Below are 11085 nucleotides of genomic sequence, written 5' to 3' on the forward strand. Positions count from 1 at the left end.
ACAGCATAAATAAAATTCACTGTAATTCCTCAAATCCTTGCTTATAGGACTAATATATTTACACTCATACTGAAGTTTGTTTCAGAGTTTTTAGTGGAGTTGCAAACTTTCTCAGCCCCACTGGACTATTAGCAAGCACATTTGGAAATGTGTAGAGAGAGACAAACCAAGACTTTCACAAAAATATTGAGAAACAGAAATGTATATATTCAAAAAATAAACCCTTAGAATAGTATGGAGTACCATGTATGCTTCTTAACCTCATCAATGCCCGTGGAGTGAAAGTAAACAAAAATAACCGTACTGTTTCTAATGCCGATGTCAGGTGGACACAGTTTTAAAGAACTATCAAGTTCCATTTAACCTTAGAGTTATATTAAGTCAGCCAAATGACACACTTTGACTTGATATATTTCATCTTGTTCCTTTGTCTCCATCTATTTAAAAGAGAACATATGTGAACAAAAAGGCTGCAGCAACGCAGTTCTACTCCTGTATATTTAACTGTGATCTTCATGCAGATCAATCCAAAGTCTCTTGAATTCATTTACTCACAAAACTAGTGTTTTCCCTGTAAATGGGAAAATGCCTTATGTCCTCAGGGCTTCGTGAAAAGATCTGCCTGCTGATGCCAAAAAAGAAAAAAAAAAAAAGTAAAGAGAGGAAGAGAGAAATCAAGTTTATAAGTCTTGCATATCTTCATCCAATTGGACGGTTTGGAGCTTGGCAAGCTCTTTTTTGTCTGTTTCCAGGTCTTCACAGACAGTCTCAACCATGCCCTCTAGGACATACTTGGATTTTGAGTCCAGCATCATTAAGTTGCTTGTGGCTTTGCCCTCAGAATTTGTTAAGAAATTCTCTTTTATATTAGCTACTGATTGCAGAACTAAACGATGTTCTCTGACGAAATCCTGGTGTACTGCTGGGGAGGGGTGACCCACCTGGTCCTCAGGTGTAGGAACAATTTCCCCAAGGGCATCCTGGGTCATAGGGACTGACAATAGATCTTGACCAGTAATAAGGGAGCAGTTCTGAAGAGTTGCATAGTTAGTGTTGCTGACAGATGTCACAGTAGATTTGCTTGCCACAGGTGCAGACATTGGCTGGCTATCAGCAATGTCAGGGTTTAGCTCGGTGGGATTTAGCAAGGTAGGGGGAGTCAGGGAAAAATTGTGAGTTGGGGATACATTAACTAATGAGGAGGCCAGGGGATGGAGGCCACTCCCCGAGATATTTTCAGAAGACAGGTTTGCATTTATTTGTGCATTCTGATTGACAGGCATCAACTGAGAAAATACCAGGCTCCTCTCCAAGCCCTCCTGTTTAACAGATCCTATAGTCTGGCCTGAATTAGGGACAGTGTATACCACTGCACTGGGAGCAAGAGAGCTCAAGAAAACCTTTCCTTGCTGGACTGTGGTGGACTCACTTGTAAATGTGCTCCCATCTGAAGTGCTTGAATTTACTGAAATGTTGCCTAAAAAAAAAAAAAAAAAAAGAAAAGAAAGTACAGATTATCGCTGATAGAACTGATAGGGAAAGAAAAAAAGACTTTTTGACACACACGATTTTTCTCAGGTTCAGTAGAATCACCTTGAGCACTCAAAACTACAGATTCCCAGGCTCTACTCCTGAGACTCTGACTCAGTAAGTCTGAGAACAGGTGTATTTCAAATTCCCTAGTAATGCTGATGACATAGCAGGAGTGAGAAGTACTGGTTTAGAAACAAAGTATGAAAAAAATGTTTTTCCAAGTTCTAATTTCAGTCAAGTTTCCGGTTCATTATTACCAACTTGATTTCTCTCAATCAGTTGATAGTTGTAGCCAGTTCTGCCAGTTAGAACTAGGAAACACAAATGCAAAATAAAATGCCTTTGTTTGGAACAAGTTCAGTAACTGACATAAATGGAAAAGTAGAAAATAGCCATAAAATGAGTTGCCCTGGGGCTTGAAGTTAACCATATAAACCTGTACAGACACGTTGCAAACTTTCACCAAACTAACCATAAGTATCAAGTCAACAGAACATTCAAGAGTTCTTTTTTCTTTTGTTATGCCAGTTCTGAATTTTCAGTGTTGCAGTTGATAGGAAGAATTAATGATAATAATAAACTGTACTTTTAAAAACACAGATTAACATGAATAACTAGAGCCAATGCTTCTCTGAAACGTTTATATCTTAAGGCTCTCACTAGAATGGTCTACAGAGACCAGAAACAGGAAAAAAACCAAACCAAAACAAAAAACCCCCCAAAACATAAGTAGAATGCTGAGAAGTTCAAAATCAGGTAACTCAGACAATGCAGACGAATTAAAGCCTTCCCCTCCCTCCTATCATCAAATAAAACCCTTTTCTTTTGGAGTCTTTACATAGGCCCAGTGAAATGATGGCAATTATCTTGCCAATGTAAGAAAGGTAGACTTGAGGGAATTTTGTGACAGGATTATTCAGATGGGTTGTTTACCCTGATCTTGAATTAGATGTTCAGTAAATTATTATTTTGAGAAGATAGCCCAACGTTAAAAGTAATTCTCCCAAAACATTTCTCTTCTTGAATTAGAAAAATTGTGATTATATTACTACCTGTATTGATAAATAAATGTTACTGGGTTGTTTTTTTATATCTTCCACTTTTTAAGCACCTTAAATGCAAAGGAATATCTTCAAACAAACTAAAACTGTATTTAAACTTTAAATGTAACCACTAGAAAGTATTTGTCACGGAAATACTGGTGTTAAAAAAAAAAAAAATTTTTGTGTATGTTTGGGTTCTTCGCTGACATGAATGTTTGTTCCAGGCCAAACAAATGAAATGAATCTGACTTAAGTATACTTTAAAATTCTTGTTGGCTGCTAAACTGTAACAAAAAACATCTGAAATAGATGTTTATTTTGTTATATGTATATATTTGTGAAATTGTTTGCCTGTGTATAGGTGAACAAAACGATAGTTATTTTTTGAGAGAACCATATATGATATGATAGGACATTTCCCCCAACAGCTATTAAATATAAATAAAACAATATCTTTGAATGTGTAAAAATTATAACACACATAAATGAAGGAGGAAAAGCAGATGTGATCTAAAACTTGATATGTAAGTATAACTGCACTTGAATTATAATAAATTTAATAATAATTTCAAAATTAGTTAAAAAAATTCAAATGAAACAGGACATAGGTGCAAAGTATAACTTTGTAATGATGGTAAGGGAAAAAAAACACCCTTGTTTTCTCAGATTATGAAGTGAGTAAAAGATATAGATATTCTGCTTTTCCATATAAATCCTAACTACTAAAAGATAATCTATCCTGTCTACACATTTTAAGGCAAGGCTGAGTATCTGTTTTTGAGAAAGGCTGAATCCCCAAATGCTTTAAAGAGAATTACAGTCCACCATTGCTATAAAAGAACGCTGCTTCCTGGACCCATCTGGTTAAACTTATGCCTTTAACTCACCCAGACAGTCCAAGGATTGACAGCTATGTCATTTGATCTTAGCTATTTTAACTGAAAATGCTTCTTCTTATTCATATTAAATGTCCCATTTTAAAAATTAGCTATTAGTTTGTAATAATTTTCTGTGGTAGCATATTTCTAGATTACACGTGAAAAGTATTTCTGCTTTTCTTCTCCCCCAATGTACATACCACACTTTTTGCTCCAACTTTTTGTCTTTAAACTGTTATCTACTGTTTGGAAATTTCCTAAAGAGAGAAGAAACCCTGTGGTTTCTTATATTTTTGTTGGAAAGTGATTTAACTTTAATCCTTTCCATAACTTGAGACAATGAAGAAATACATGGTATGCTGCAGGAGTTTTGTGTTTTCCTACCATTTTACCTGAGAATTGATGTTAGAGAAAGTTACTCAACACTTTTTCCATTAATGCCTCAAATAAGCTGAAGTGGGTCATAGTTGTGCATAAATTGAGATTTTTTTGATAAAGCCATTTTACAGGAAGTTGATCTTTAAAAGGAGACAGTTACTTATTTTACTTTCATAGAAATCTGGACATTCAGATTTGCTTACAGGAAGGCAAACCTGCATTAACATCCCCCACTCCTAAGTTTAAGGCACTATGCAACCTCCATGGCCATTCTCACCATTCGTGTTTCTATGTACAAAAAATGACACAGAGCCATCCAGACTTGCTTCAAGTCAGTGAAGAAGTGGCATAACAGCCTCAGGCTTCCTGAATTCCAGATCAGTGTTCTTCAGCAAACTGCCTTTAGCAAAGCCACAAACATATAAAATAAGGCTAACCCACACATTTGGTGGGGGGTGGGGGGGGAGGGAGAGTATACATGCAGAGCAACAGACACCCTATCACATACTCATCTGGTTTTCCTTTAGGTCTGATAGTTTTAATTATAGGAGGAACATGGATCAAACACAATTGATCCAGTCTTTTTAGCTTGCTCTTCTAAAACACTCCTTGGTCAGATAGAAAATGCTTAGGTAAAGTGTACACATTCGTACCAATTGCTTGACGAATTTTGTGTTCTTAGCAATATTATTAATTTTTAATCTTAAAATGTCAAGCAATGGGTTATTTTGTAAGCACCAACTGACTTATCATATTTCTATAATTGTAGAACTGGCAAGATTTGCTGTGAACTGTATTTTTCCATTCAGATGTTAGGAAAATAAAAGCCCGTCTCCATGATGCCAGGGAACCAACCAGACTGGATATTACATGGGTGTTGTGAAGGAGAAACAAATCAAGGCTCTTCTGCAGCTGTGGCAGCCAATAAGGTACCTGAACAGTAACATCAATCTACAGCTCTCACCAAATGTGTCATTTACAGCAGCTGGCTAAAACATTCACTAGTGCATTATGGTACCGAATGAAACTTTTACCTTGTGAAGCTGCTACTGAAACAGAAGGCAGCTGCAGTGGAGAGAATCCAATGCTCCCATTAAGGAACTGGCTGTTTGCTCCGGAATTGGGGATCTGGACAATGCCATACTGGTTAATTTGCACTGGTGTAGTAAAAGTCACCACAGAGCCTCCATCTTGGGAAGCCACTGTTTGAATGCCTTCTCTTTTTACCTCAGTGCTGGGTATCAGCCCTGGGAATGACACAGGGGCACTGGGGCTGTAGGAAGTGGTGGCTGCGGAGTTAGCTGAAGAACTCTGGAGGACTTTGAATTCCTTCACATCCTGGGAGGTAGACCCCAGTATGTCACTCATGGATATACCATTGCTCACAATGTTTGATGCAATTTTTGGTGGGTTCAGTGACACTGTCTGTGTATTTCCCACATTTAATCCATTAAGGATAACTCCATTGGGTCCCTGAATGAAAGAATTACCATTAAGAAAGACAGGTGAAGTACTTGGTACCAAGCTTCCATTCAACAAAACTCCAGAAGAGCTTAATGATATCTTAGCATTTCCAATTTGCTGCATATATACTGGCTCCATGTGACTGGAAAGGCTGAGGTTGGTGACACTATCCGATGAACTGGAGAGTGGATGAGGAGACAAGTCCTCATGGCCCTTGCTGGATTCATCTTCAGTGCTGGGATTGCCATCTGACTCACTGCAGAGAAGGGGAAATCAAGACATTCAGAAGGTCAGAGGGATGACATTCTACCTAGTGCCATTTGTTTAGAAAACCAACCTCTAACCCCATTAAAGGCAATATTTTAGGAAAGCAGAGCAGGAAGTCTTTAGTCTTGTTTAAGTTATGAGGCCTTTCAGCAGATTCTAACCATAAAGACAGAGAACGTGGGAAGATAAACTCTCCTATCCCAATCATTTTACCAATAATAAATTCAGGGAAAGTCCAGAGATCTGGAAGATGTAAATTCAGCTAATAGGATTTTCATAAGAATTATATATACGTTTTCATAGTACTGAAGTTATTCCTTCCTGTTAAATTATGCTGCTACCTATACCACCGGGGGGGGGGGGGGGGACCTCACTAGATGAGGCAGTCAGTCTTTCCTATTAGGAACGCCTTCCCCTCCCTTCAAACCAATTCCGATTAGTGTGATTTTGGAAGTAAATGAAACTGCCGAAGGAGCAGGAGGTGGGAAGTGTTCAGTTTTGTTTGCCAGTTAGTTAACAAGAGATCATTTTCTCACCTGCTCCCAAACTTCTACTCCACCAGACTGACAACTCTCTCATTCAACAAAGTGGCTGTCCTTGATGTAGGAAAGGCACTTTCAACCCAAGAACTGTTATGTGCAGTCGCCTTTGAATCCAAAAGAAGCCATAGGGGCCTATTTAACATACACCATCCAGTGCCCTGGTGAGGTGGGAGGGAAAGGGTGTGGGTCACTCAGCAGCCTTGTAACCATCAGACCCCTTCCCCAGCACCCTCAGTCCTTCTGCTCCAGACAGGACTGGGTTCCTCAGCTCCCCGACTTGGGAGGAAACGCCAAATCCGGGTGAAGGGTGGTGATAGGGTTTCCCATTTGGACTGAGGCTGGGCGGGGTGGGGAGAAAGGGGCAGTTAGCTGCAGTTTGGAAGCTTGGTGCGACTTGGCCCTGTAGAGGATCCCCATCCCTGCAGTGCCCGGCGGTCGGTTCGCTTTCATGCGGAGGGGAGGGGATTACCCGGGCTTTGGGCTGCGGGGCCAGGAGCGCAGAAAGCGCTTTGATTTACGAGCTGAGGCTGAGCCGCCGTCGCCGTCTGCGAGGGTGACTCACCAGGGGTGCGGGTGGGAGGTAGATCCGGAGAGGGGCCTAAACCAGGCAACTGGGCCGGGGGCGGGGGTGTGGGGTTGTGGGGGGGGGCGGGGAGGCGCGCAGCCGGCAGAGTGCGGCTGGGGAGAGGAACGCGCCCAGCCGGGGAGCGCAGGCTGCAGGGCAGCTGGCCTGAGCGCCACGCCCGCTCCCCACCCCCTGCCTCTGGCCCCGAGGATTCCGACGGGGCTCCAAGCGATGGGATCCGCGGCCACAAGCAGGCGCGGGGTCACCAACGTGCCTCTTCTGGGTGTCCCCGCAAGTCTGCGGAAGGATGCACGCAGGTCGCAGTGCGCGTTTTGTTTTGGTTACCGGGAGGCACGGCTCGGACACAGCGCCTCCCTCCCTGCCTTGGGCGAGCAGCTCCGGAGCCTTCGGGCCCCGGCGGGGGTGCAGGGACAGGAGCGGCAAGGGCGGGCCGCGGCGGGTGATCACCTTCGCTCGGCCGGGGCGGGCTTCCCGGCTCCCAAATTCCTTCCCTGGGCAGAACCTTCCAGCTGCTTTGGGTTCTTTCTGTCTTATGCCCGCGTGGCTTGGAGACACCATCTCTCCAGGCGACCTTCTCCTTAGTTCGCTCAACAATACACAAAACACTCCAGGTGTCTGACTCGAAAGGACGCACAATAGAGGTGGAAAACCCGATCTTTCCCACCAGTTGGGGTCAAAAACCCTGCCAGTCAAAAAGTTGAAACCCGCCAGGGTGGGCGCTCAAGAAGGTGTGGAGCTGATAGCGCCCCCACCCCTAACCGCTGTCCCAGGAGGGAGCCACGCAGGGTTGGGGGGCCGAGGAAGCAAGCCCTCCAGCCCCACTGCCCCGGCGGCGCTGAAATCCGATCCGAAGGAGTTCAGAATCAGGTTTCAAAACACGGCAGAGCCCAGCCGCACCAACACCCCACGTTGCCGCGGCCACGAACAGAACCACAGCGGGCAGGGTGAATGATTAACTCTGTCACATAAAACCTCGACGTCCCCAACCCCCCTTCTGAAACGCCAGCCCCCATCGACACTCTCCAGCGTCCAGAGCGGCCACCGCGACCTCCAGCGCAGGCCTGGGGCGGGGAGAGGGGCAGCCGAGCCGCGGAGAGGGCGGTCAAGGAGCGCGTGCACGCGCCGGGACGGTGAGACCCGGTGGAGGTGCAGACCCCGGCCCGCCCTGGCAGCCTCGGTGGGCCTCGGGCGGCAACGAGGGCTGCCTTTCCGGCGCCTACACACTACACACGCTCCTGCGCCCCTCCAGACCCCGGGAGAGAGTGGCAACTTCAAAGCCAGCGGGATGGGGGTGGGAAACTGGGCGGCAGTGACCAGCCGAGGTGGGGGCGGGGACTGAGACCTAGGCGGGCGACCAGAAACTTCTGGGGGGAGGAGGGGGAGGGGGAGGAGGAGGAGGGAGGTTCCCCCGCCTCTCGCCACCGCCGTCCCCCCCTTCTCCGGGTCGGGGAGAGGTGGGGGGCGGGGAGAGGTGGGCAGCCGGACCAGGCTGGTGGGGAAGGTAAGCGCCATGTTTGCGAGCACTTGGAGGAAAAGAAAGCTGGGAAGGGGGTGGGGGAGAGGAAGGGGGAGGAGGAGGAAAGTTGGCGCTCACCTTTTGGACTGGGTCTCTGAGGGGTTCCGATCGCGCTGCCGGCGGTTCTTGAACCAGTTGCTGACCTGGGTGAGGGAGAGGCCGGTGATCTTGGCCAGGTGCCGCTTCTCGGCGGGCGAAGGGTAGCGATTCTGCTTGTAGAGCTCCTTGAGCGCGTTGCGCGACTTCTCCTTGAAACAATACACCGTCTCCTCGCCGTCCCAGATGGTGCGGGGCAGGGGGAATTTCCTGCGCAGCCGGTACTTGTCCACGGCGCCCAGTGGCCGGCCGCGGGCTCGCTCGGCCTCGGTGTAGCGCGCCTTGTACCAGAGCTGCTGCAGCAGCGGGTGGTTAGCCGACTCGAAGCTGTGGCTCTCGAGGATGCTGTAGAGCTCGGGGTAGATGCCCTGGTGGAAGGCCACCAGCGCCCGCGCCTTCAGCAGGCTCTCATTGCCACGTAGCAGGTCGCTCTGGGGCAGGGACCACAGGAACCGGGCCAGGCGGTCCAGGTTGCCCCCCTGCTGCAGCGCCTCGCACACGCAGGCGACATGGTCGGGCGAGAAGGCCAGTGGGGTCTGCGCGGCGGCGGCGGCGGCGACGGCGGCCGCGGCGTGGTGGTGCCTGCCCAGAAGTTCCGAGTGGAGTTGTACCTGATCCGCCGCCGCGGCCGCCGCTGCCCCTTCCTCTCCGCTCACCCTGGCGGCGGCGGCCGCGGCGTCCCCCGGCTCCAGGGGGAAAGGGGCTGGAGCCGGGGGGCTCAGCCCCGCCGCCGCCGCCGCGCCCCCCGCCACTTCTCGGGGCGCCTCCTGCCCTTCCGAGGCGCTTTCCATCCCATTCTCCTGCTTGATGTCCGCCGCACTTGCGATCTGCCCGGTGGGGGAGGAAGAGGACATTTTTTGTTGTTTATTTTCCTCCCTCCCTCACTCCCTCGCACTCTTTTCCTCTTTCTTTCCCCCTCTCTTACTCCTCCTTCTTCGTCTCCCTCCCTCCTCCCCCCCTCCGGAAAGCCCACTCCCTCCCGCCCGGTTTCGGCTGGATCTGGCCGATCAGGTTTCCCCCCGGCCACGCAGTCACCATTAAGATAGCTGCTAGAGCAAAGTAGTGTAAAAGGATAGCTGCTTTCTGCCGTTCCCCCAACGTGACTCCTCGGGTTGCTGCATACTATATGGCACTGGCGGCCCGGCCGGCCCGGCCGCGCCACCTCATTGGCTATTTCACATTCAGAGGGAGGAGGAGACACCGTTTCTATCCCTGTCGATCACCCGCCTCGCACTCCACCCCTTGCCTTTCCTTCTCCCCTGACCCCCAGGCACCTATACCTGAAGGGAAACACCGACATTCTTTTTAGACCGTGCTCCTGGGCGGGAAATTACCTAATGTGGCCTGAAAACTGGACAAGAGACTCTTTCAAAGAGAGTCCTCAGGATTCCAGCGGGAGGATTAATTGTGTGGCCTTAAGGTCCGGACGCTAAACTCTTAACAAAGAGACCACCGTCAAGCATCCAGGTGACAAAATTTCAAAGGAGACAATTCAGAAGCTTCTCTATGTCCCTAGTCCCCTTTCCCTCCCTTTGAGAGATGTCTTTGTCAAGGATTTTGTATTCAAAAGGGTCCAAAATAGAATGTCACTAGGGAATGTTCCCAGGGGGAATCATTTATGGTAAATTAAAAAGGGGAAAGTGCTTGAAAATCTTAAAATAAGCTGTATAAATAGCCCACGGAGGAGACAAAAACAAGAAGACTTCAAAAAGCATTTAACCTTGACTCACCTGGAGAGCTGGCAACACAACTGTGTTCAACACGGTGCAACTAAGCATATAGAGTATTGAATCAGTGTGCTTAGCTCAGTGAGTAGGGTAAGGTGGAAGAGACTTAAGCTTTAGGTTGTTATAAAGCATGAACATTTAAGTATTCTGTATGAACGTATTTTCTGTAAGTGTGTGTATAGTTCTCTGAAGGTGACACTCCTCCATTCTAAGTGCAGGTGTCTTCCAGATCAGTGCAGGATCAGCAGCCCTTTCAACAGCATAGACAGATGGAAGGCTGCCCTCTGGTTTGAGGTGAAATGCCTGGGGGTGGAGTCGACTGCTGTTTGCAGTTATGTCTCTTTCTTGGTTTGCATGAGGTCTTAACTCAAAAAAGGATGAACCCACCTCTGCTTCTCTGATTTCTGTGGGTCAGTTAGGGCCACCTGCTGATGCTCTTTCTCAAAATCCAACACTTTAATGACATCATCCTAACATCATCCTTCACGGTGGCCTTCTGTTGTTTCTGCTTCCCAGTTACCCAAAACTGCCTATTTCGGCATATTATAAAGCAGCTGTTTAGCTTACCTGCTGTCATGATCAACTCGGTGAGGTTTTCTTTTTCGTGGACAGGCTGCATTTTATTGCTGGTCAACCAAGATGTCATTTGATTTTGGACTTGACTTGCTTTTGTACTACCCTGATGAAGCCAGCACTGATGTCTCTGGTTGATTTGCAATTCATAGTCATAGAAAAGACCATGTGTTTTCACCCCATTGGAAATATCCAGTTAGGTATCCAGCTTTAGGACAATATCTGAGGTACATAACTTCCTTGAATTTTAAAAAATATGCTTTTTGTTTTAGAATAATTTTTACTTACAGAAAACTCACAAAAGAGTATGGAGAGTTCCCACCTACTCTTTACCCGGTTTTCCCTAATGTTAATTAACATTTGAGATTACAGTGATATATTTCTCCAAACAAATTAACATTGGTGCGATATTATTAACTAAACTGTAGACTTTCTTTGGATTCACCAATTTTTCCATTGATGTCTGTCTTCTGTTTCATAAT

The 11085-nt window shown here is 46.8% G+C and overlaps 1 protein-coding gene across 1 annotated transcript; it reads right to left on the reverse strand.

The window, feature by feature from the left end:
* Window positions 1-680: 680 nt before the first annotated feature.
* Window positions 681-9157, reverse strand: SIX4 (SIX homeobox 4). Its single transcript, XM_042943426.1, has 3 exons — window positions 8286-9157; window positions 4867-5552; window positions 681-1477 (listed from the first exon to the last, which is right to left on the reverse strand). The coding sequence occupies exons 1-3, from the start codon at window positions 9155-9157 to the stop codon at window positions 681-683; spliced, it is 2355 nt and encodes a 784-aa protein (XP_042799360.1).
* Window positions 9158-11085: the final 1928 nt, after the last annotated feature.

This window comes from Panthera leo, chromosome B3 (genome assembly GCF_018350215.1).
Source record: "Panthera leo isolate Ple1 chromosome B3, P.leo_Ple1_pat1.1, whole genome shotgun sequence".
NCBI lineage: Eukaryota > Metazoa > Chordata > Mammalia > Carnivora > Felidae > Panthera > Panthera leo.

What these genes read in the sequence shown, in the direction of transcription:
- SIX4 (XM_042943426.1), bottom strand. Translation starts at nt 9,157, where the DNA reads ATGTCCTCTTCCTCCCCCACCGGGCAGATCGCAAGTGCGGCGGACATC. An exon ending in TCAGAGACCCAGTCCAAAAG is followed by an intron (nt 5,553 to 8,285) that starts GTGAGCGCCAAC and finishes CCTTCTCTGCAG; the next exon opens with TGAGTCAGATGGCAATCCCA. An exon ending in TTCAGTAGCAGCTTCACAAG is followed by an intron (nt 1,478 to 4,866) that starts GTAAAAGTTTCA and finishes TTTTTTTTTTAG; the next exon opens with GCAACATTTCAGTAAATTCA.